Source organism: Lontra canadensis, unplaced genomic scaffold (assembly GCF_010015895.1).
Source record: "Lontra canadensis isolate GAN:19392208 unplaced genomic scaffold, GSC_riverotter_1.0 scaffold224, whole genome shotgun sequence".
Taxonomy (NCBI): domain Eukaryota; kingdom Metazoa; phylum Chordata; class Mammalia; order Carnivora; family Mustelidae; genus Lontra; species Lontra canadensis.
The window spans coordinates 100,320-126,215 of NW_022631218.1; the positions used below are offsets into that span (position 1 = coordinate 100,320).

Below are 25,896 nucleotides of genomic sequence, written 5' to 3' on the forward strand. Positions count from 1 at the left end.
GGGAGGGGGAGGGGGAGGGGGAGGGGGCCGGAGATGGTGGCGGCGGCGGCGGCGGCGGCGGCGGCGGCGGCGGCGGCGGCTCTTCCGACATGAGGCAGCGGCAGCGGGAGGCACGGCGGCGGCCGCGGCCGCGGCGGCGTCGCTAGCTCGGGAGGCCGCCCCGGGCGTGGGCGGGCGGGCGTCCCGGGTCGGCGTCGCGGGAGCGGGCTCTGCGGCAGCGCCGCGCAGGGCGGCCGGCTGAGGGGCCAGCGCCCGCCGCGCCCTGCGCTCGGCGCCCGGCGTCTCCCGGGGCGCTGGGCATCCCCGCCCCGCTGGGTCGGCCCCGGAGGCCGGGAGCAGGCCCCGCTAGACGCGCCGCGCCGACGGGGGCGACCGCGGCGTCGCGGGCTCCTCAGACTCGCGCCGGCGCCGGGGCCTCGCTGCCGCTCCTCAGAGCGGGCCCGCAGCCTCCCGCGGGGCCGCCGGCCTTTGACGCAGGGGAGGCGCCGCTCCGCGCGGCATGAGGGGCCCGCCGCTGCCGGCGAGAGAGCCGCGCGGGCGAGAGCGGCTGGCGGCGTGAGAGGGCTCGGCTGGACTTGCCTCCGCGGCCGCGGCGGCCGGAGCAGGCGAGTGCGCGGGGCGGGCGGCGCGGGGGGCCGTGGGGGCGCCGCCGCCTCGCCGGCGCGGGGCTGCCGGGTCCATCCCGACTGCTGCGGGCGGCCCCGGGGCGGGACGGCGGAAGCCGGGCTTAGACGTTAGCCGCAGCTTTCGCGAGCGTGTGGTGCCTCCGCAAGTGGACCGCCCGGGCCGCCGCCGAGCACACCGGTGGAGCTCGTGGCCTTCAGGTGCGTGCGCCTGTGTGGGAATCGGTGCCCGTGTAACTCCGGTCGTCTTCGCCGACAGGTACCAGAGCCCCCGGCCCGGAAGGTTCCGAGCGCTCGGCAACATGGCTTCCCCGCCCCACCAGCAGCTGCTGCCGCACCACAGCACCGAGGTGAGTTGTGACTCCAGCGGAGACAGCAACAGCGTGAGGGTCAAAATCAACCCCAAGCAGCTGTCCTCCAACAGCCACCCCAAGCACTGCAAGTACAGCATCTCCTCCAGCTGTAGCAGCTCTGGGGACTCAGGGGGCGTCCCCCGGAGAGTGGGCGCTGGAGGCCGCCTGCGCAGGCAGAAGAAGCTGCCCCAGCTGTTCGAGAGGGCCTCCAGCCGGTGGTGGGACCCCAAGTTCGACTCGGTGAACCTGGAGGAGGCTTGCATGGAGCGCTGCTTCCCGCAGACCCAGCGCCGCTTCCGGTATGCGCTCTTCTACATCGGCTTCGCCTGCCTGCTGTGGAGCATCTATTTTGGCGTCCACATGCGGTCCAAACTGATGGTCATGGTAGCCCCAGCTCTGTGCTTCCTCGTCGTGTGTGTGGGCTTTTTTCTGTTTACCTTCACCAAGCTGTATGCCCGGCATTACGTGTGGACCTCTCTGGTTCTCACCCTCCTGGTGTTCGCCCTGACCCTGGCCGCCCAGTTTCAGGTTTTGACGCCTCTCTCAGGACGTGTTGACAGCTCCAATCGTACCCTCGCAGCCAAGCCCACAGACACTTGCTTATCTCAAGTGGGGAGCTTTTCCATGTGCATCGAAGTGCTCTTTTTGCTCTACACCGTCATGCACTTACCTTTGTACTTGAGCTTGTTTTTGGGAGTGGTCTATTCTGTACTCTTTGAGACCTTTGGCTATCATTTCCGAGACAAAGACTGCTTTCCCCCACCTGGAGCATGGGCGCCGCACTGGGAGCTGCTGAGCCGAGCCCTGCTCCACGTGTGCATTCACGCCATCGGGGTCCACCTATTTATCATGTCCCAGGTGAGATCCAGGAGCACCTTTCTCAAGGTGGGACAGTCAATTATGCATGGAAAGGATCTGGAAGTGGAAAAAGCCCTGAAAGAGAGGATGATTCATTCTGTGATGCCCAGGATCATAGCTGATGACCTGATGAAACAGGGGGATGAGGAGAGCGAGAATTCAGTCAAAAGGCACGCCACGTCCAGCCCCAAGAACAGGAAGAAAAAGTCTTCCATACAGAAAGCCCCCATAGCATTTCGCCCTTTCAAAATGCAGCAGATCGAAGAAGTCAGTATTCTGTTTGCAGATATCGTGGGCTTCACCAAGATGAGTGCCAATAAGTCTGCTCATGCCCTGGTGGGTCTCCTCAATGATCTGTTCGGTCGCTTCGACCGGCTGTGTGAAGAGACCAAGTGTGAGAAAATCAGTACTCTGGGAGACTGCTACTATTGCGTGGCGGGGTGTCCGGAGCCCCGGGCCGACCATGCCTACTGCTGCATTGAGATGGGCTTGGGCATGATCAGAGCGATCGAGCAGTTCTGCCAGGAGAAGAAAGAGATGGTGAACATGCGCGTCGGGGTTCACACGGGGACCGTCCTCTGCGGCATCTTGGGCATGAGGAGGTTCAAATTCGATGTGTGGTCCAACGATGTGAACTTGGCCAATCTCATGGAGCAGCTGGGAGTGGCGGGCAAGGTTCACATTTCCGAGGCCACAGCAAAATACCTAGATGATCGGTACGAAATGGAAGATGGGAAAGTTACTGAACGCCTTGGCCAGAGCGTTGTTGCTGACCAGTTGAAAGGTATGTGCGCTTCTTTGCCTCGTCATCTCCCTCCCCAGTCCTGTTTGTGTTGAGGAAAATAAAAACCAAACAATCTTTTTCTAGTGTCAGTATCTGGAGGCAGATCAGTTGTCTCAGGATACCTCACCATGGGGGCATCTCGGGGCTGGTGAGACTTTGCCTCTGGTGAGTCAGATATCACAGATCTGTTCCCACAGTGCTGACCGAGATGAGATCTTGAGGAGGAAGGAGAACTTTGGAAATGTGTATCCTGCCGGTCAGATGTTACTGTTTCTGAAATTCTGGGGGCAGGTCCGATGAATGTAGTGGGGTGTGGGGGGGGCGTCAGAGCCTGTCAGCAGGCAGAACTTTGAAGTACTTTAACAGATTGTCTTTCTGTTTCATTTGATTGCCCCGAAATCCCATCAAAACTTTTCTCCATGCCTTTTTCCAGAACTGTGAAGAATAAAACCTTTCTCATCTTGAGGCCTCACTTTGCTGGAACAAGGAAGTTGCTTTAGCCCTGCAGGACTCTTGAGAATTAGATGGAATTATATACCTTCAATACATACTGCCTTCTCCTAGATCTCTTTTTTAAAAATGTATTTTTAGCTTTCAACTTTCATTTTTATTGTGATATTTCTCTTACCATACAGACTGCAGCATTTTATAAATCTACCCGGAGCAGTGTTTAGACCCCCTATCCCCAAACCCTTGGATTTGTATCTGGTCTCTTGTCTCGGTCTTAAGCTCTTACTGCTGTTCTTGATATTTTCACTGGGCTTTTATTTTTCTTATTTTCACAAAGGACAAAAATTTCTGAGGCCTGGGAAGTGATGTATAAGTAAGGGGGACCAAAAGTAAGGATTCGAAATACCTAACCCCCATCCCACCCCCCTTTTTTAAAAACAGTCCTTATGTTTTACTAAAATCTTCTAGGTTGGGGAGGGAACATTTTGGAAGTATGTAGAGAAAATAATACTGATTCTTAAAAGTCAAAATTTGTAAAGCTTGTTGTGTTTTGTGGTGCTCATGCGTTGCATGATGACACAGTGAAAAGCTCCAGGAAAGAGTTTGTCGTGAGAAGGAACAGCTTAAGTCAGAGATGAGAGCAGTGATAGTCTCAGTCAGAGACAGTAAGTGGTTGAGTGAGGGGGTCTGAATAGGTTGTCAGGCTTGACATCATCCTATATGCTCAACTGGTATTTTGTTTCTCTGCTTGTGATTAGAGTTCCCCATGTCATTTACTTTCTACTTGGTCATAGCACTTTATCCTTCTCCTGACTTTTCTTTATTAGTTTTGCTAGGAGTTGAAGAATTTACAGATGTAAGTAGAACACTACTGATACTTCCCTCTGTCTAGAGAACTCTAAAAGATGCGTTGAGGAGGTCAGAAACTACACCTTACACTTCACTTGAGAGGCTCTGCTGTGGCGATTGTCTTTCCCTGTAGGAGGGTGACTCTTGCTCTCAGAGTCGTCAGAGTCTACAGATGCCAGTGGCGTGTGGGGCGGATGTAATCCCTGCTTGACACTTTGGTATCTTTAAGATCTGAGTGTTGCAGGCTCTGTCCTCAGGGGTTGTGGGACAGATTCCAGAGAACGGAGCTGTGCTGTATGACATTATGACAAGGATAGCAGTTTTGTAAGTGGTAGTCTGAACAGTGTGTTTCTTGAATATCAAGAATAAAAACAGATGTAATCGTTAAGTAGGTCTGGAAGGCGCCGAGTCTTTGAATCTTCCGCAGTACCCATTCTTGTTAATTTGTGGGTAATTTTATTTTCAACTTCAAGTCAAGTGTCTCAAAGACAGTGAAAAAATATGCTAGAAGGGGGTCTATTGATTTTTTTTTTAAATTTCAAATAGTGTACATTTGGTAAATTAACTTTTTCTTTAAATTTGTGTATGCTGTATATTGAAGGGGAAAGTTTTACTAGATGGGAGGTAGGGAAAGGTGGAAGGCTTAACTAAAAAGGTGATATTTTTATATGGTATTCCCTTCTTTAACTGTTTCCCTGAGACAATGATTTTTGCTTTATTCAGCTCATTTTGAAAACCTTTGTGGACAGGACTCCAGTAATATAGGATGTCTACACAACTTCCTGCCTCTGTTTGAAACTGCCCAGTTCTGTTCTGTCATTGTCCAAATCCACTAAATTGAGAAGATAGCACAGTTTGTAGAGAACCCTTTTTATACACGAGGTTAAGGTTGTGTTTTTAAAATTTTCATACTTACCCGGAATACCATGATCACGAAGGTGGTTTTCCCAGGGTAAGTCTTATCTGTAGTACTCCAGAGGTGCTGACCCCTGTGATTTCCCCAAATGTGGGAAACTCGACTTCATACTTGGGAGTGGTGGGGGACTGCATTTGCATTCTCCCCTGTTTTAAAAAAATAAGTAAGTAAAAACCCCAAATTTCTTTTAGCCTGTCTTGCGGTTTGTGGAGATACTTTCTCTCTATAATGTTGGGCGTAGCCTTTACCTCTCATCCCCTTTTCTGATAAGGGGGTTAAAAATACCCAGTAGAGGACTCAGTAGGCTGGGCTCTCCAGAACTAGCCTGGCAGCATGGAAAGTAGCTCCTGCTCTGTAACTTATCTGGAACGGTTTGCGGGAGGCTGGACTTCCATTATTCCCGCTCATTCACTCACTCCCTGGAAATCTTCAGCATGTTCTTATCACGCGCCCCTTGCCGTGGATGAGCTCATGGAGTGCCGGCAGTTCCTGACCTCAACAGGCTTACAATTCTAACTGTGGTAGCGTGTGTGGAGAGTCAGGAACCCTGTATGGGGGCTACATACTGAGGTGGGTCTTGAGACCTGGTGGTGGGTCTCCAGGTAGATAAAAGAACATTCGGTACAGTGGGTGTAGCATGAGCCAAGGCTCAGGGTTGTGTTTCCCTGTGGGCTGTAAGTATGGTACTCCATAGCGCAAGGAAGGGTGTGGATCACACAGAAAGGAGTTTGTGTTCGATTCTGGACATAATGGGGAGCCGCTGATGGGCTTTAGGCAGGAGGCTTAGGTGATATAATTTGCAAATTTAGAAGGCTTAGTTTTTCAGTTCTGGGGAATGTAGGTTGGAAGGGAATGAGATGGGAGATTAGAGAGTTGTTGCCATAAATCCCAGGCAGGGGTGATGGCAGGCTTAGCTGGGGTGTTGACAGTGACAGTGGAGTAGAGCAGAGAGGAGCAGGACCAGGATGGACTGGGTAAGAAGTAGAGCCAGAATGAAGCAGACAACTTGGGGGGTGAGAGGCTCGGTTGTCTGAGTGGGATATGGCCTTTCAAGGTTTCTGGAGTTGACATTGGAGACAGTTTGCAGTCAAGAATGAGTGAGACCTTTGAAGTTTCTGTGGTATGAATGGAGAATGCAGAATCTAGTTGAAGAATATGAGACAGTCCAGGAGCCCCTGGCTTGTTCATTCATTTGTTCAACAAGAAATTTATTTTGTGCCGGGCAGAGTTCTAGGTGCTAGGGATACAGCAGTGAACAAAACAGACTAAAATTCCTGCTCTCGTGGCATGTCACTGTGCAATGAAACAAAGTTCTCAGACACCAATCTGAGAAGCCATGCAGGGCTGCTTCTCTGCAAGGGAGAGCAGCAGTGGTGTTCTGTTCCAATAGGGCAGTCAGACAGTAAAGTAAGTGAAATATAAAATTTCTTTTGCATTAAGTTTTAAGGAGAAACAAAGCAAAAAGGAGGATATGGAGTGTGTGTGTGTGTGTGTGTGTATGTGTCTATGTGTGTTGGTGTGAAATTTTAGGTAGGGTGGTCAGACACTGAGGGAGAAGGTCGAAAGAATTTTCAGCACGAGATTAGGACTTAGGAAATGATCCAAAAAGTAAGAGGCAATTATTATTAAAGGTAGGTAGAAATAGTGTGATATGAGGGATGGGAAGAAGCATCTTTTTACACCATTTGGGACAAACCACTGGGCCCAAAAGGATACTGGCTGTTCTGCTCTGCCTTGAGCCACAAGCCAAAAAGGTGAGGAGGATCGTCTGGAACTGTTTGTTTTTTTTTTTTTTTTCCTTTTTTCCCTCCTGTTATAGATAGAGTCACAAAGACAGAAGGTGAAACTGTCAGCAGATATCTATAAATGTCTTATTTTCCCCTCTGAAATATTAGGAAGCTGCAGCAGGGTGCGCAGTCATTCCAAATCGACAGCAACAACCATGTCTTTATAAAGGGAATATCTGGTAGCCATTGCCAACCTTTTAGGCTCATGAGCCACGGGGGGAAAGATCTGCTGATGTGCACTGGGCAGATCGTCACCCGCTGGCCACAGCAACCGAGACCTTCCCCAGGTGCTAGTAGGTGGCTATTTAGAAGAGGTCCTATTTGGCCCCCTTCTGGGGCCCTTCCTCAAACTGAAGGTGGGCTGAGGCACTCTGAGCGTTAGCCTTGCCAGTGGCTGTCCCAAACTGGCAATCTGGGCCCCCTCGTTCCCTGCCAGCTGGCAGCTAACAGCCCCACTCAAGTACCAGTTTAGGTGCAGTTTGCTTGCTCAGTTAGTCTCCTTGCTTCACCGGACAGCGTGAATAGCTTGTCCCCACCGAGCATGGACTCGTGCCACTGGAGTGCTAGCCTACGGCTCACTGCTTCCTCTGTAGTCAGGTCAAGAGATCCTCTGCTTGCCTGCATCCTAGAGCCGGCTGTCTCGTGCTTGTTGAAACATAGCCTTGGATGGCAAGTGGCAGAGGCAAGATGAAGCAGAAAATTTGACTGACAGCCGAGATTGGAAACGACAAAGAGCTGTGGAGCTGATGCTCACGCAGCCCCTGGTGACAATGTATTCCGGCTTCTTTAGGCCAAATTACATGCCTTCCAGCAAAAAGCACACAGTGTTAATTTCAAGGACCAGCTTTTGAGCAGAATTAGCCTTTAGCAAAGAAAGTTAAGGATATGGTTTGCTGAATGGCAGGTGGAATGAAGAAGGAAGGAGGGTAATCATTTAGGTAGAATTAACAAAGGGAAAAATTAAAAAGAAGCAATCAGCATAAGTAAAGATATTTCAGGGACTAGCCAGCCTGGTTCCAGTAATGACTGTGTTTCTCCCTGCCAGTCAGTGTCACCTGTGTACTTTGCCATGGAGTAATAACCTTGAAAGAAAACGTTGAATTTTCTCTTGTGTGTGCATGTGCCTAAATTTTCCTCTTTCTTTGGTGATTTTGGTATTAGTATTTCTATTGGGATTCTTATAAGATGGTGGTCATTAATCAGTCGAATGCAGGTCCCCTCGCTGGGTGGTGATAGGTGGCTGCTGACCCCCAGGGGAGCGGCCGAGTGGCCTCTCCTCCCCATAGCTCTTGGCGTCATTTGTACTTGCACACGAGACCCCTAAAGACCTTTATTTTCCCAGCAGGAACTAGCATCCTTGGAGGGAATTTTTTGAGGAGGGGAGAGTTTTTGAAACAGCAAGGGCACTGCCACATGAGGTCTAGAGCGTCCGCACTGAGACAGTGCAGGATGGTGGTGAGATAACTTGAGGGCATCACAGGCTGTCGGGGGCTCCCCTGCACAGAGCAACGGGCCCAGGGCGGGGGCGGGCTTCTCTTAAGAGGGCTGGATGAGGCCATGACGTTCATCAGTCTCGCTCATGCCCTGGTAGACTGCACCAGCCAAACTGACCCATGGCCAACTTTGGGTCAGATTTGGCAAAACTGTACTTCGTGAAACTCATGTGTTCTTGTTAATCGGGTTTTTGTTGTCTCCACCCCCCCACCCCCCTGCCACCCGCATCTGCGGCATTGCACTTGTAAGAAAATGCCTGGAATGCCTGCTCTGCTGAGGTTGGGAGAGAGGCTCATTTCCTTAGAATAGTCTGGAAGGTCAAGCCCCCCAAAGACTGGTGGTGGTGGGAGTGGCAGTAGCAGAACCAGAAAGGAAGTGAGGGACAGGAACAGCTTCAGGAGTGGGTGGGATTCTGGGACTGCGATGATCAGGAACAGCTGTGACCAACCAATGAGGCTTTCCATCAGCCTGTGGTTCTGTTCTTAAACTTTTTGGTCTCAGGACCCTTCTACACCCCTAAAAATTATTGGAGAAACTAAAGAGTTCTTGTTTATGTGCCTTATCAATATTTATCATATTAGAAATTGAAACAAACTGAGACGTTTAGGAGAATCTTCCCTTATAATTTATTTCAAAATAATAATAAATCCATTGTACCCACTGCATGTTAATAAAAATAATATTTTTATACATATAATTATATGTTAAAAATTGACATTATTTATTTATTTATTTTTGAAAAGATTTTTAAATGAATCTTTACCCAGGTCTGATTTTGTAACATAATGCATCGGTCATTTGGAAAATATTGGTTTCCTGAGTTACGTAGATCTTCCAAATGTTGACAAAAGCCAAGTCTTTAAATACCGGGAAGATGTCGACTTCCCAGGCGCACAAGTTTTATCATTGTTTTGAAAGTTTGAATTTTATTACTGGCAACAAATACTGTCAGTTGTTTCCCTTGAAGTGACAGACTAATTTTGTTCATTTTTCAGGAACAGTCTGCCAAATACGCTAGTGTGAGTGGCCACAGTTTGTAGATTGAGCAGAGGTGATCTTCCATCTGAAAAGCTGCTAGTTCAGCTTGCAACCCAGTCAACTGCGAGGGTGCTTTTCTCAACATCCTACGGGGGTAGTCTTCTATTTTAACACAGTCACTCAAGCTTGAGATTTAACGCAATTTTTCATTTTTACTGCATCATTAAAGGACTCCTTAGGTGAAACTGTTGTTTTTTTTCCTTCTGTAAGCGCATGGTAGTCAAGAACAATTCGAGTGGTCTGGTGCCACCACCTTGATCGCTAGTGGGTTCAGCCACAGCTGCTTTTGCACCATCAGTGCTGATGCTGACACTGAAAACGGCAAATAGGGTCCTACTGTTATGTTGAGAATAGTTTTAACGCTACAGATGGACACCCTGCAGAGAGGTTTCAGGGACCCCTGGAGGTCTGTGGAAGTACTTTGGGAACTGCTTCCCTAAGCTGTAAGTTAGGAAGCCTGAGGGCTTGTCCATACTACCCCCACACACACTCTCACATATCTGAAACCGCTCCGACTGGACGTGCAGTGGACGTGGTGCATTTGTTGTGGAAGCACCAAACGGCTTTAGTTCATAACTTTATTTTTTTCTCAAAGAAATCCTTTATGACTCTGCCAAAGTTTTGCTGGTGGTGTTTAAGGTTCACAATGAAACTATCAACTTTGGTTTTTTAACTTTTTTTGCAGGGCTTACCCTTTGGCAGTAGAGTTTCATAGATGAGCATGGATTTTGGTTTCTGATACGTTTGCATTCAGTTCTCGGTTGTGCAGTTTCTGAACTGGGGAGCCTTGGGCAAGTATGTGGGGACTCTCCAATTTACAGGAGTGACAGTAGCTCTGTCCGAGGGTCATTGGGGGAATCCAGTGAGAGGATTGAAGGAAAGCACTTGTTGGGGTAGTGACTCTCCCACAATTGATTTATTCGATTAATAATAACCAACTCTTTCGCCTGGTTGAGTCACATTTTGTACTGTACTCAAGGGTGTTTCTTTTTTCCACACTCTGTTTGGTGCAGTCTTGTATAACTTGGTACTGAAACCCAAACCACACCAGGGACTGTGATTGTGTCAGTTTCTCGAATTAAAAAGGGCAAGTGTCCAAAATACAAAAGACTGATAGCCCTGGTTAAACTGTAGCTGCCAAGTTTGGCAACTTCTTAACTGAACACCCTGGGGAGTTCAGGCAGTATTGTTCTTGGGCTGCGTGTGGTCCCCAGAGTTTAGGGGCACTTAAGATGATGTGGCCCTTGATAATTGAGGAATTATGGGGAAATCTTCAGCATCGTGACTTTGGAGATCCTGGCTGAAGTTTGAACTAGAACAGTTATTCAGCTCTACTGCTTTCTACTATAAACTCCTCTATTTACTCAATAAATATCAAATGATTTCCTGCTATTTATGAGGCCTGGATTAGGTTCTGGAGAAAGAGCCCTCTGCTCTCTTGGAGCATATACAGCCTAGAAGGGGAAGTAGACATTAATCAAATTATCACCTGAACAAATACACACTAGACTTACTTATTGTATTACAAATGGGGCTGGGAGGTAGGGACACTTATCATTTCCATTTTATAGGCACGGGGACTGAAGCATAGAGAGATGAAGTAACTCAGGGTGGCCACACAGCTAGAAAGAGCTGCTAAATGGTAGAGCCAGTATTTAGACCCAAAGGGGCTGTATTAGGAAACACTAGTGCCCACTTAGTAGAATTGCAGTGAGGATTAAAGGAGAAAATGATGTTAAGTACATAGAAAAGTACTTGGCACCCAGCGACACTCAATAGAGATTAGATGCATTAGCTAGTGAAAATGGGGACAGTTTTCTTAGCAGCACCAACAACAGGAAAACAACCATACCTTTGTGTGGTTCTTTCCAGTTCTCAGAGTGTTTGCATGCACTTTGTCAGCCCAGCTGTTGTGAAGTCTATGTGTATGTTTAGAAGTTTGTAGTTTATTTGCTTGCTGCTTTCCCATTATAGGACTTTTTTTTTTTTTTTAAGAGTTTTGGTTTTTTTGGTGGTGGGGGGGCGGAACAGAAGGAGGTGGAGAGAGAAAATCGTAAACAGGCTCCGTGAGGCTTGATCCTATAACCCTGAGATCATGACCTGAACCGAAATCAAGAGTCGGATGCTTAACCAACTCAGCTACTCAGCTGTCCCCCAACCCCATTATAGGGTTTCCAGACTGAGTTGGTTTCTTAACATCTTCCAAAGGTGAGCAATGACTTTTTTAAAAGAATCTGTACAAATTTTTAGATTTTAGCTTATTTGATATATTTCACTCCGTTACAGAGATCACAAGTTTTGATGCTCAAATTGTGCCATCTCGAGCCCATGGGAGCCCCCTTAGGTTGCCCCCAAGTCTTTTTCATACAACCCTAGGGTCTTTAATAGCTTTCTTATGCATTTAGTAATATTTTTAAGGAGTAGAGAAATAATTGTTAATTAGAATCTCATTACTTCTGTTTGTCTGATAGCTTTATTCCGAGAGACTGAACCAAAGTTTTCCCTCTCCTTTTTTGAAAAGAAAATTAATAGTACATGCACGTTTATTTGAAGAAATGGCGCTGCAGAAGAAACAGTTCGTGCTGCTTCAGGTTCTTTGGAAGCTTTAATTTGCATTCTTACAATTGAGAAGTACAGAGTAATGCAGCATTTCTTTGTACTCTACCCTCCTGCTAATGCCTGTCCAGGGACAGATGCCTGTGCATGTGGATAAGTGGAGACAAAGAAATGTAAAATGAAAGGAATCTTAAACCAAAATGTAGACTGTTTGCAAACTGAAGAGTGCCCTCAGCCCAGCAAGCCCAGTCCCCCAGCATCAGCTGTGGAAGGTTCCAGAAAGCCCAACTCCAGGAATTCCCTTCATGGGAACTTTATTCTGAATAGTACTTCCTGGAATTACTGCCCTGCCACTCCCCTTTCCATCTTGCATAACGTGTATTTGACTGACTTTTTTTTTTTTTTTAAGATTATTTATTTATTTATTTGACAGACAGAGATCACAAGTAGGCAGAGAGGCAGGCAGAGAGAGAGGAAGGGAAGCAGGCTCCCTGCCAAGCAGAGAGCCTGATGCGGGGCTCTATCCCAGGACTCTGGGATCATGACCTGAGCTAAAAGCAGAGGCTTTAACCCACTGAGCCACCCAGGCGCCCCTGACTTACTTATTTTTGTTTATGGTCTTTCTTCATCCCACTAGAATGTGTCCTGAGAACAGGGATTTTACCATGTTTTATTTTCTGCTGTATTCCTAGCACTGGGAACATAGGTTGGCATATAGTTGATGCTCAATAATATTTGTCTTAGTGAATGAATGAATGAATGAATGAATTAATATTCTAACTACTTACACTCTGCATGTGGACGCTCTGTTGTGCGAGAAACCACACGCTGATCATCTACACAGAACAAACTAGGAGGCAGACTGGAAGGCAATGACTGGTTTATAAGGAATGGTTGAGTGGTTTGTTAAAAAGAGGCTGTAGGTAGGGTCTTGCAAGGACCTAGGGAAGCAGGCAGAGAGAGAGCAGCCGATGCACAATGCCTGAGAATGTGACCTAGGGCATTGGTGCGGGAGAGTGGGCAGCCTTAGGACTGAGGGGACGCTGCCAGTGAAGGCCCGCCGGGTGGCGGGGGGTGGGGGTGGGCTGTAGGGCAGGAACTCAGGTCACTGAAACCCAAGTGTTTATTTTGGGCCCAGGAAATGTGGGCTTGAATGGCTTAGTTTAGGCAATCACTTTTAAGCTTTTTAAAATGGAGATTTCAAGAAGTGTATTTATCTTTAATAATACTGTAGCTCCTTATAATTCTTATTTGATTATCATTTATGCACATGAAAAACCAGCATATCCTTTTTTTGGCAAAGCTCCAGGATAATCTTTGTGCATAATTTCCAGGATTTTTATGTAATGCTATTAAATTCATTTTTTTCCTTCCACAGAAAAATGTGCTACTGAAAGCAGCTTTTGAATCATTTATATTCATGTTTGAGTTGTTTGGGAAATATTAACTTCAGCTTTTTGCCATTTAGTTTGTAGAGAGGAAGAAAACCCATATGCATGTGATTTATTTTCTTGTATACGGGATATTAAAATACAATAAACCATTAAGGCTTTGACATTTTAAGTAAAAGAGTCTACTGCACATTGGTTCAGTGAGTTTTACTCTGCTAAGTGTTAATATTCCAAGTGTGGATTGCATTGTATTCTGTGACTTCATACATGAGTTCTTTTCCCCTGAGAAAATGCTACTTATGGTTATTAATATTAATTTTTGTTTTGTGAATGAGCTGTCTAAAATTTGGGAGAATTAGCTTTTTATCTCAAGATGTTTTCTCCACTAGTTAGTGAAACACTTTCTGGCTCTCAGTTTCCTCTTATTTGTAAAGCATAAAGTTTGAACTAGACCCACCGTTCTCCTGTAAGAGCAGCCGAGTGTCTCACATGACTGGAAAATGGTATGCATTCTTCTTCTTTTTTTTTTTTTTTTAAGATTTTATTTATTTATTTGACACAGGGAGAGAGATCACAAGTAGGCATAGAGGCAGGCAGAGAGAGAGGGGCAAGCAGGCTCCCCGCTGAGCAGAGAGCCCAATATGGGGCTCTATCCCAGGACCCTGAGATCATGACCTGAGCTGAAGGCAGAGAGGCTTAACCCACTGAACCACCCAGGCACCCCAGTATGCATTCTTAATACGAAGAAGTAGTTTCTTCTTCATCTGTCTCTCTAAGCTGTGGACCCTCATTTAGGCAGATCTAGAATATGGAAAGTCAGATTTACAGAACTGCTAAATTGTGGGGCAGGTGTGGCATTCTTCAATTTCTACAGAGGATTCTTTACTTATAAATTAGTAAGATTGAGTTACAGGAGTATAATTTACATGGTTTTTTTGGATCACATTTGTTATATAAAGCAGAGAATCATTAGAGGAACCTTGCTTGATTTTGAAAGTTTGAGGAACACTCTTGAAATGGCTTGGAGAAAATGTGAAGTGATTAAATTTTTAAAAATATGCTTTAATTCCTGTTTGACCATTATTTTGGAGAGAGATTGCAAGGTTAGTTGCCAGTACAATTAATTTCACTGTTTTGGCAAGTTTTTCCACTAGCAGAACAGAGCAAATATTGGATTTAATAATGTTCTTACTGATTATTCCATTAATAACAGACTTGCTTGCTCTGGATGGTGAGTTCCTGGACCTGCTTACTGGCTACTTAGTGTACCAGAGTCCCATATATTTACTGTATATTTAGTGTGACTCTGGTAGTTCAAAAATTAATGTCCCTGGAAAATGTCTACCTTAGACCTTGCAGTTAGAAATTAGAGGTCACCTGTGATAAAATGAAACCCTTGGATTTAATTATAAAGGATTTATAAAAGATTTTGAATGGTCTTCTTATCCTGTCTTAAGAACAGCAAAGCAGCTCAGGGAGAGTAATATAATATTTGCTGTGATGTCCATGGCTGGTGAAACAAAGTGGGAAAGGAAAAACACTCTACTTTGTGCTCAAAGACAGTGTTGTCATTGGCTACATGTGTCATCTGACCTGAGAGAGAATTTCACCCCAACAAAGACCCACCTTGTGAAACTGTAGCTTCCCTGAGAGAAAGTGTTATTCACAGCCTGTTGGAGTCACGTGTTTCCAGGACTGAAGTGACTTACTCAGTCTGTAAGTAACTGCAGAAGGTCAAAACTCTTACAACCACCGTGCAGACAACATTTTTTTCTTTTTTTGTCTCTGACACACATTTCACAGCGAATTTCTCAGCTGGAATAATTTCATTAACTTTGTGTTCTTTCTGGCTCCTGCAAGAAAACCGTGATTCTGAACACTTTCAGAGTTGATGATTCTCAGATACTGACTTTGTCTCTCTGACATCTGACTGATCACATGGAAATGTTTGGTTTCATGGCTGCAGTCATGATGTTACTTTATTTAGTTGCTATTAAATTTCCAATTCCATATACTCCCCTGGAGGTATTCCAGTTTGCACTAAGGTTTCTATTTCTTTCGGCAGCATTGCTATGGTGTGTGGAACTTTCCCGAATGGGGAACGTGACCAAGTTTCTCAGACTGGATGATTTTCCATTTTTCTTTTCTTTTCTCTTTTTCTTTTCTTTTCCTTTCCTTTTCTTTTCTTCCTTTCTTTTTCTTTTCTCTTTCTTTCTTTCATTCTTTCTTTTAATAAAGGCTTTTTTGGAGATATAATTTGCATATCATATAATTCATTCATTTAAAGCATGTAATTTGGTGATTCTTAGCATATTCACAGATCTGTGCGGCCATTAATACGAGCAATTTTAAAACCTTTTTAATCACCTTAAAAAGAAACCCTATACTCATTAGCAGTTTTTCCCCCATTCCCCCTAAAACCTCCAGTCCCTGGCAACCACTAATCTACTTTCTGTCTCTATAGATTGGCCTATTCTGTCCGTTTCATAAGAATGGTGAAGAATGGTGCCCTAAAGTATGCCGCCTTTTGGGTCTGGCTTCTTTCACTCAACATACTGTTTTCTGGGTTCTTTCACCTTGTAGTCAGTGCCTCATTCCCTTTTTATGGTCCTATAATATTCTATTGTATGGATTGACCATACTTTATTTGTCCATTTGTCATTTGATGGAAAGCTCTTCTTTTTTGAAATCGACAGTCAAGCTGATTGTTTGAAAGTAAGTTGAAAGGATTAAAAAAAAACCCTCTTATTATTTAATAATGTTCCTTGATTAGGGGCACCTGGGTGGCTCAGTGGGTTAAAGCCTCTGCCTTCGGCTCAGGTCATGATCCCAGGGTCCTGGGGTAGAGCCCCGCATCAGGCTCTCTGCTCAGCAGGGAGCCTGCTTCCCCTTCCCCCTCTGCCTGCTGCTCTGCCTACTTGTGATTTCTCTCTCTGTCAAATAAATAAATTAAAAAAAAATAATAAAGTTTAAAAAACAATAATAACAATATTCCTTGATTAAAATTTAGCCACTTTGTTTTCACTGATGTTTACAAGTTTTCCCCAAAAGGCAAAATTAAATGAAATTTGATACTGAATTGTACTTTAATATAAATGTTTTATGTAATCAGTTTTTTTTTTTTAAACATCTGTCCTCTTTTCTAAGCTTGATCCAGGTTGATTAAATGTTAAATTCTCTGATCCTTTTCTTTTCTCCTATCCAGATTTCTAAAAGACAGCTGTAGGGGAAACATATGGTTGAATATGAAACCAGCCTCATTTAGTATGTTGTTAAATATAAATATCAATTAATGTAAGCCTGTCCGGATTTCCCAAGAGCTGAGGATTTTCCCCTTTATTCAAGGAGAGAGTTTCTTCTTTTAACCTGATTAAACGTTTGGTTTTATATTTCTTTCTTTTTTTTTTAAGATTTTATTTATTCATTTGACAGAGAGAGAAATCACAAGTAGGTAGAGAAAGAGGGGGAAGCAGACTCCCTGCTGAGCTGAGAGCTGGATGTGGGACTCAATCCCAGGACCCCGGGATCATGACCTGAGCTGAAGGCAGAGGCTTAACCCACTGAGACACCCAGGCGCCCCTTGGTTTTATATTTCTGAAGTGTATATAATACTTTGTTACATTCATAAAAATGAAATATGTCAATGAATTAATTTTCTCAATGGCTCAGTTATTTTTATTACCTGTTATTCAGCTTTTACTGATATAGCAGTTTCCTTCTAAGAACAGGAGTTTTTGCTTTATTTTAGATAAACTGAGTTTGCTCCATTTTTCCAGTTGTTACATTTTGAAATAATTTTCCTCCTTTATCTCTTGCTGTCAGTTTATATGGCTATTGGTATGCTCTTTCGTGAAAAAACTTTGCTTCTGTGTTTTACTTTATTCTGTAAAGAAACCCAAATAACCAAGCTTATTAACTCCACAGATAAAGTTTGATTAAAAGGATTAAGAATTAGGCCTCCTTGTAATTTTTTGTTTGTCAGCTATATTCTGAGTAAGTTGCTAGGTGCGGAGTTCAGGATGAGTAAGATGTTATGACAGTTATTTTTAGTGTATTTCTTAAAGGGGAGGAGAAAGGGAAATTTGAATCAAATTTGTGTCTTCATAAACAGAGCATGTTTTCTACATGACCAAAGTAGATTTCTTTTGACTATGTGGAAATAGAAAATGGGAATAACAGATTGGATGATGAATTAGTTAGAATTAATTAACAGTTAACTCTATAACTAGTTATATTACAAAGCTAAAATATGAATGTTAAGTAGGGAAGTACTGATGTTGAAATTTACCAGAATTTTGGGAAAGTACTTTGTAGACTTTCCCAAGAAGCCTCTGGTAAGAATGACTGTATAGAGATTTTTGTGTGTTCTCTTATATACCTGCCAAGGCAGAATAGGCCATATTTCTTGTTCTTTGGCTTAAACTGAAGGTGTGGACTTTTATCCCAGAAATTTAGTAGTTTGGCATTCAACAATGCTAGTTAGTTGTTTTTGCTTATTTTGGGGAGGTTTGTTCTTCCTGAAGGGGCCGGCTGGGTGCCAGACTGTCCCGTGGATGCTCTGCCTGGTGTGTGCTCTGTCCCCCACTCCACAGGTTATGCGGCCATGCCTGCCAAGTTTGCTAACCCATCGGCCCACCAATTTGGTCACGCTCTTCTTTTAGATTAAAAAATTAAAGTAGATCTGGGTTGTCTGGGTGGCTCGGTCAGCTAAGCATCTGGCTCTGGATCTCAGCTCATGGTTGTGAGTTCAAGCCTCATGTTTAAAAAAAAAAATTAAAGTACATTCGATTCTTAGGAGTATGGATTCTTAGCTCTTAATTTTTAAAGTAATTAATGTGTGATTACTTAATAAATGGCAGTCTGCTTATTGGTTTTCTCTCCGGGAGAGCAGATCGCCTAATTTGAAGGGTTTTGGTAGGGATTAAATGAGATTATGCACGTAACAGCGCCTGACACGTGGTAGGTGTTTGGCATTTGGTTTTCGCCCTACTCCCCCCACCCAAACTTGTTTTCATCCCCATAAGCAGCTATGAGAATGGGGGGACACAGTGGGAGCGTGAGCCGGGCAATTCGGAAACCTCAAGCCTAGGGGCAGGAAGCGCTGTGCTGCATTGTGTCTCCGGGAAGACGTCAGCTGCAGGTTTCGCTCACAGTCAGAGAGAACTCATCTTTGGTATTCACCTGCCGTCCCTGTGTGCCTCACGGAGCCCTGAGCTTTGCCTCCCCCAGGCCATGCGTGTGCAGCACAGCGTGATCCTGGTAAGGGAGAACATAAAAGCAGACCAGAAACCGCACACAGTGTCCTGTGAGTGGTGGGGCTGCACAGGACAATAAAGCTGGGTGAGAACAGCGTCAAGGATGCGAGTGACTTTATATCTGGTGGGCGAAAGGTACATTCAACTCTCTGAGTAATTGTGAGTTAATATTATGGTTGATTCAAGACTGCGAATACACTGCTTGAATTTCCTCTTCCCGCCTTCTATACATAAAGAAAAATGTATATTCACATTAGATATTTAGTTCAGGCTTCTCCACGGGGAAGTGTGAGCTCCTTATCCAGTGCCTGGACTCTGAGGGGTGGGGGGAGACATTTCTTATGTTAGTCTTTGTTAAGATTGTCCGAAAAATCCTCGGATGGGGGACTCAGGACTTATTGAAACCTACCTTGCCTCTCCGTCTAAACTGCAGGCCTGGTGGTGCTGTACTGACTGCCTTCATAAACTTTCTTTGACCCTGGGCCACAGGTGGGCTTCTTGTGCCATATCTAGGACTTTCTGAAACCTCATATTCTGCCACTTCCCTCCCGCTCCCACCCTTGCTGTTATCCTGCAGTTTCCTGATACTCTGTTAACTTCCTTTAAATTGGCATGAAATTTATATAACATAAAATTAATAATTCAGTGGCATTTAGTAAATTCACAGTGCTGCACAACCATCACCTCTGATTCTAAAACATTTTCATCACCCCAAAAAGAAGACCCTGTGTCAATTAGCAGTCACTCCCCATCCCTCTATCCTCCCAGCACCTGAGAACCACGAGTCTCCTGTCTGTCTCTGTGCATTTTCCTCTGCTTGATATTTCATAGGAATGAATCATACAGTGTGTCTGGCCTCTTTTACTTAGCACCATGTTTTCAGGGTGTATCCACATAGCAGTGTGCACTGGGACTTCCTTCTTTTTTGTAGCTGAAAAACATTCCATTACAGGGATAGACCACATTTTGTTTATGCATTCATCCAGTGATACACAGCTGGACTGTTACCACCTTTCGACTGTTGTGAATAGTTGTGCTCTGAACATTCATGTACATGTTTTTTTTTTCCCCCGAGTACGTGTTTTTAATTCTCTTGGGTATATGCCTAGGAGTGGAAGAGCTGGGCCTTATGGTAACTGTATGTTTGTCTTTTTGATAAAACTCTACCACTTTTTAAAATGAGAAGCTCAAAACTTATAAGAAGAACCCTGTAAAAAGCCACATTTAGCCCTCGGATATTTTCAAAAACATCTTCCAAGTTGAGAGTCAAGCTGGTAATAGGTAATGTTATGAATTATGTATCTCGATTGAAATAATGACGTTGTTCACTGTAACTTGCAGTGGTGTTGTGGTTAAGATAAAATTAGAATGTAGATATAACATGCTTAGAAACCTTTTCTTACTGATAAACATATGGATTTTGGCTGTCCCCTTCAGGCTGGCATTGGATTTGGCAACTTGGGAATTGTGTGTTAGATAAACAGTTGTATCTAGGGCAAGCTTTAAAAAAAATGGTGCTATTTAAATATTGACCAAAAAAACAAAAACAAAAACAAAAAACACAACTCACCCAAAACAACTCTAGGAACTTTCTTGTTCAAATGAATTTCAAACTCTGCAAATACAGCATGGTAAAATTAGTCTTCCCCTCCTCTTTCTGTGGGGTCGAGTGAGCCCATGGGCCTCTTGTGCCCGTCTGGGACACACTCTGCTTGTTAGCTATCCTTAGAACGCGGGGATGTGGGATACTGTCCACAGCCAGCAGTGTTCCCACAATGTGGCCTTAATATAGAACATTTTTCTAAAAAAACATTGGCCACTGAAAGAGCTCAACTCCCAAACATGGTCATCAGTTCATAGTTCATTTTTATTTGTTTTTATGTAGTTAAAACAAGAAAGAGTATGTAAACTTGTCAGTGTTACCAAGTGTCAGTACTTTTTAGGGTAGAAGAGGAGAAAAGTTGAGTTTCTAGTCAGAAAAACAGTATTCCTCCTTTAGGGCAAAGGGAAGGCAGGGCCCTTCTGTGGCTAGAGGGGTGAGTTTGGAGGTCATCTAGGCTCCATCCTGCTGTTTGCTGAGGAGGTGGGGCAGGTGGGAAATTTTCATGGGTGCCAAGGGGCCTGTTTTAGAGCCAACGTCAGCCCTCCCCTCCAGGGAGTGGTGTGCTCCCCCATTGTGTTTATTGGTCCATGTGAAATGTTTCCCTCCTGGGGCAGTTTGGGGTGTCCCATCAGACAGCTGTATTATGATTGCCGCCAGTGGATGATTCCTCAAAACTATTAGGCAGTCCTCAGGCCAGTGGAGTCCCAGCAGGTGCCCTTTGCCTTTCATTAGGATGTTATTCAAGTGTGTCAGTAGGCACATAAAACTCTTCTGGTTAAGTCGGGGTAGCTTCTCCAGGGGACAAAAGGAGCACAGTGTGTATGTCAGGAGCCCATTAGAGAGGAAACTGGCCCTTGAAAAGTGCCCTGTGACTCTGCTGTTGGGTTTCTTTCTCTGTCTTTTTTTAAAAGATTTTATTTATTCATTTGAGAGAGAGAGTGAGAGTGAGCATGAAGAGGAGCATGGGGAGGGGAGGGGCATAGGGAGAAGCTGACTCGATCCCAGGACCATCCCTCAGCTGAAGACCGGTGCTTAACTGACTGAGCCACCCTGGTGCCCCTGGCTTTCTCTTTTAGCCACATTTGCTAGCATATATTCGTTGAACAAGGGTTTTGAGTACCTACTGGAGATGGAGGATATGAGGACAAGCAATCTATAGTCCTTGTCTCAGAAATCTCCCAGCTATCCCTGTCATGCTGGTGGAAATGCAGAGTGGAGTGCCTGCAGGCTGTGGGAAGAAGCATGGCGGCTCCTTAAAACATTAAACACAACGTTTCTGAGTGACCCAGCAGTTTCACTCCCAGGTGTATGTCTGAGAGAATGGAAGGCAGGGGTCCCTGCGAAAACTGTGTGTGAATGTTCACAGCAGCATCTCTCATAATAGCCCAACAGTGGAAACAACCCAAATGTCCATCCAGTGCTGAACAGATAAACAAAATGTGGTCTGTCTGTACAGTGGAATATTGTTCAGCCTTAAAAAGGAAGGAAGTACTGATTCATGCTCCAACCCGAGTGAACCTTGAAAACTGAAGTGAAAGAAGCCGGACACAAAAGGCCACACATGTAATGATTCTGTTTAAAGTGTCCAGAGCAGGTAAATTCGTAGCAACAGAAAGGAAATTAGGGGTTGTCTAGGGCTGGAAGGTTTGAGGGACCTGGAGAGTGAGTGCTACTGGGCCTGGGGTTTCTTTTGAGGTGACAAGAATGCTCTGAAAGTGACCGTGGTGATGGTTGTACAGCTCATCTCTGAGTGTCCTGAGCAATCACTGAACCACATAGTATAAATGGATGAGCTGAACGGGATGTGAGTTACAGCTCAGTATTCGGAGTTGTACACATTTCGGAGGGCTGATTTGCGCTAATCGTGGGACTGACTATAAACTAGGTATCAGTGTGTTTATTTCGGGGAAGATGCTGTGCTTTTCCAGTGGCTAGAATGGTCATGTCTACTGCCTGGGGCATTTCCTCTGCGACACATGGGAGGGCCTGGTTAATAGCAACAAGGCTGCCTAACAGTTGTATTTGAGCAAAGGATCTTAAAGTACGTGGTATTTTATTTAGCAAGGGGAAATCATAGCGAGTACATCTTACCAGGGACTGGAGTACTTATGTCCACCAGATTGAGTGCCCTCCCTGAGCTGTGAAAGCTCTTCAAAGCTCTTCCATTGTGCTTTCCTTAAAGCAGGTGAGTTGTTGCAGAATAAGTGTGTGAAACAAAACTTTACCCGAAGACAGAAAACTCCCTGTTTTATAAGAAATGCAAACTTACGTAAAAATGCTTACAAATAAAGCCAAGATGGTTTCAGATTAATAGTGTAAGAGTTAATGAAGACCGAACTAAAAGTAGCTTAAGAAAAAAGAAGGAATGCATTATCTCGTGTAGCAAGAAGCATGTAAGTTCCAGGGTTGATTTAGTCAGTGTTGATTGACATTTTCAAGGATCCAGGTGCTTTCTGCCTCTGCCTCTGCCTCTGCCTCTGCGTCTGCCATTCTTGCTGTGTGGGAGATGCCTTCCCTCATGGACAAGGTGCTGCAGCCGTTCCAGGCGACGCAGTAACATCTAGTGAGGAAGAAGGCCTTTTCCTCTCATGCATGTCTTATTTTATGTGCCATGGGCCTTGTCCTTACCTGTCCCTGGCAAGGGGAGTGAGACCCCAGCAGCCTGGACTTACCCAGCTCCATCCTTTGGGAGCAGGCAGATGTCAAGGGTTCTCCTTCCTGAACAGGTGGAAGGAAGACCCCCCCAAAGAGAATCAGGCTTCTGATAAAGGAAGGATGGCGGTGATGGTATGTGCATGGAGAAGGGAAGTGGTCCTTAGGGAGGCAAAGCGTTAAAGCTATGATTTTAGTTGAAACATGCAATGTTTTTAAAATGAAAATTTAGTTGCTTGTTCTTAGGGGAAGCTTGTGAAATTGGATCATGCCATCCAGTCAACATTTGCATTTCTCTTCCCACTTCTCTGAGATGGTCCCCGTCCCTCACCCTTGTGTAGTGGTTCTTTCCCCCTAGAATCTACACACCTCCCAGATGAGTTTGCTCAAAGAATAGTGCTTTTCTGCAGCCCTTCCCTCTCCTCAGCCTCCAGAGTCCAATGACTTGTGCCCCTTCCTTCATTCCATTAGCTCTTACCTACCCAGCCCTGCGGACACAACCACCCTCCTTCCACTCTGGACTGGGGATTCACTGCAGGTGCTCTCGTGTCGACCTCGTGGGTGTGAGTGAATGAAAAGAAGACATTGATGTGGTGGGAGGTAAAGCACTCTTGAAGGTTTTTGAGTGGTGAATGTCATTTGAGCTATGAATGTCAAGATGAATGTGGTTTTAACATGTTTTAAAGATTTATTTCTTAATATCACCTGGTAAGTGTCTTAGATTTCACTTCTGTGTCTTTTTAAAAAACCATATAACTTTTATCTGGAGCTCTGAGAAGTACTGGCCGTCCTGCAGGGATGATGGAGTGTCTAGAGTGGGGCCCCTCTTCTGGGGTTGGGGAGCGTCCCTGGTTTGTGGATGGCAGTAGGAGGAGGAAGGGGGCTTTTGTGGTCTGGCAAGAGCTGTTTACAACACTTTCTTTAATGTTAAGTGAATAGAGTCCTCAAATACTCTATAATTATTGGTCCTGATTCGTATTCCATGAGAGAAAATATGTGAAGTGCCCACGGTTCCTGGAATATAAACACGCAGTGAAAGTCTTTTCTCTTCTCGAGCCTCCTGTCCTTACCCTAGGCTGTTCCATCGACATACATTAGCACGCCTGTCTTCCTTTTCCATAAAGCACAGGCCTATAAATATTTCTCAGTTTAAAAATAACGTTTTCCCCACCGTGAGTTAAGGTTCAGTTCGTGTCTATCTAATTTTAGTTCCTTGTTTTTATGCACTTGAAAATGTTTTCCTTAACCAGAAAATAGAGAAAAGCACACACAGAAAGAGATGAAGGAAACTTTTGGCTACATTTCCTTGCAGTATAGACACTCCTACCTGAAATTTTCTTCTTTTTAGAACAGGTTATGGAAAAAAAAAAAACCCTTATAAATAAGAGTTTAGAGAAGACAGGAGGGGAACAGATTGCTGTGTATGGGCCATTTGTTTCTATGTGGAATGTTTTTGGGTAGTAATGTTAGAGACCTATAGAGTGCTAAGTGGTTCTGGAAAGTGTGAATTTTTTTATTGCCTCTGTTAAAGTAATTTTATATGAATAAATAATGAAAAGGTAAAAAATAATTATATGAAACCTGATGCCTTAATTGACCTCTCTTTTTAGGACTATAACTTCATATTCTTAAGGACAGACAGTTATTTTTTTCGTGCTTAAAATTGATATCAATCAAGTGGTGTTTTCATTTTCTGTTACTGTGTTCTGTTCATTTTCTGAGCATGTCCATATTTCACATATTTTTATTTGTAAGGAAATGTAATATTTCTTAGAATAAATGACCATCATTTGTTTAACCTTTTCCTGTTTGACTTTTTAGATTGTTCCAAGATTTTTTCCCCCTTGTAAATATTGCCCCTTTAAGGAATGTGTGTCTTTAAAAAAAGAAAAAAAAAAGGATTTATTTACTTCTTTGAGATGGGGGAGGGACAGAGGAAGAGGTAGAGAGAGAGTCCCAAGCAGATGCCATGCCTGGCCCAGAACCCGACTCGGGGCTTGATCTTACAATCTTGAGATCATGACCTGAGCTGAAGTCAAGAGTTGGTCACAACTGACTGAGCCACCCAGGTGCCCCAGGAACATGTGCCTTTTGAAGACTTAGTTTTAAACAGATGACAAGGTGGGGGGGCACCTTATTTTTATTTTCTATTACGAAAGTGAAATATGTTTGTGATCTCACTTTCAGAAAAGAGAGATGAACAAAAGGGAGACAAAAACAAAACAAAATAAACTCTTTCCACCCAGAGATAGCCACTGGGATGTTTTGATGCAAGGCTACTAGACTTTTTCAATGCAGATGTTCATATCAATAATGATCTCTTAACACAGAGGTGTTCTGTTAAACATAGTGTCTGATAACCACCTTCTTCACCCAACAGATCATGAACATCTTTCCACTATTCATCTGTATATACCTCTGTATCATCCTCATTTTAAATGATTGTGTTGTTTTGTTATAGGGGTGTGTGTTGGAAATTTAGATTGTTTCCAGTTTTGTATTACTGTGTATCATGACGCTAGGATGTACATTTCCTAGACATCCTCAAACTGGGTGGCGTCACATGGTTCGATGTGTGTCATAATTTCATTGGCAGTACTTTCTCTCATTTCCTTATAGACCAAAAAGCAGTGATGCATCTTACAAGTGGCATCCTGGATTTGATGGAAGATAGTACTGTAAATTATGGCAATGTGACAGACGTTCTTCCTGGGAATTGTCTTTGCTCACAGGAATTACTAGACAAGCTGAACCCTTTTTTCAGTGTGTTGCTGTCATGGTTTCTTCTTTCATGAGTTGGCTGTGAATCAGTGGATGGCTGTTGTCTTTTCCTTACTAATTTGAAAAATTAGGCTAATTTTGTCTTTCTGTTTCTATACCTTTATTTTTCCAGGTCAAAGCTTGACTTGCTGTTTTCTAACAAACTCCCTTTGGCATTTTGATTCAGTTTCTTTTAGGTTACAGATGATTTTGATATCTCTACGATTTTGGGTCATCCAGCAAGCTGGTGTATATATCTCTGTTTATACAGGTCCCTCATGTTGCTCAGTAAAGTTCTGTAGTTTTTCATGAGGTCTTACATATTTCTTAAAAAAATTTTTTTAAAAGATTTTATTTATTTATTTATTTATTTATTTGTCAGAGAAAGAGAGAGAGTGCGTGAGCACACAAGCAGGGGGAGTGGCAGGCAGAGGGAGAGGGAGAAGCAGACTCCCCAGTGAGCAGGGAGCTGGATGCAGGGCTTGATCCCAGGACCCTGGGATCGTGACTTGAACTGAAGCAGACCC

At 44.3% G+C, this 25,896-nt stretch overlaps 1 protein-coding gene and 1 pseudogene across 1 annotated transcript in view; both read left to right on the plus strand.

The window, feature by feature from the left end:
- The first annotated feature begins 107 nt into the window (after positions 1-107).
- ADCY9 (adenylate cyclase 9) overlaps positions 108-25,896 on the plus strand; it is a 113,155-nt gene continuing 87,366 nt past the window's right edge. The window contains exons 1-2 of the mRNA XM_032849349.1: positions 108-605; positions 883-2,618. Coding sequence (XP_032705240.1) covers positions 926-2,618 — 1,693 coding nt within the window. The 5' untranslated portion in view covers positions 108-605; positions 883-925. The remainder of the gene's footprint in view (positions 606-882; positions 2,619-25,896) is intronic.
- LOC116862188 lies at positions 4,826-4,980 on the plus strand (annotated as a pseudogene).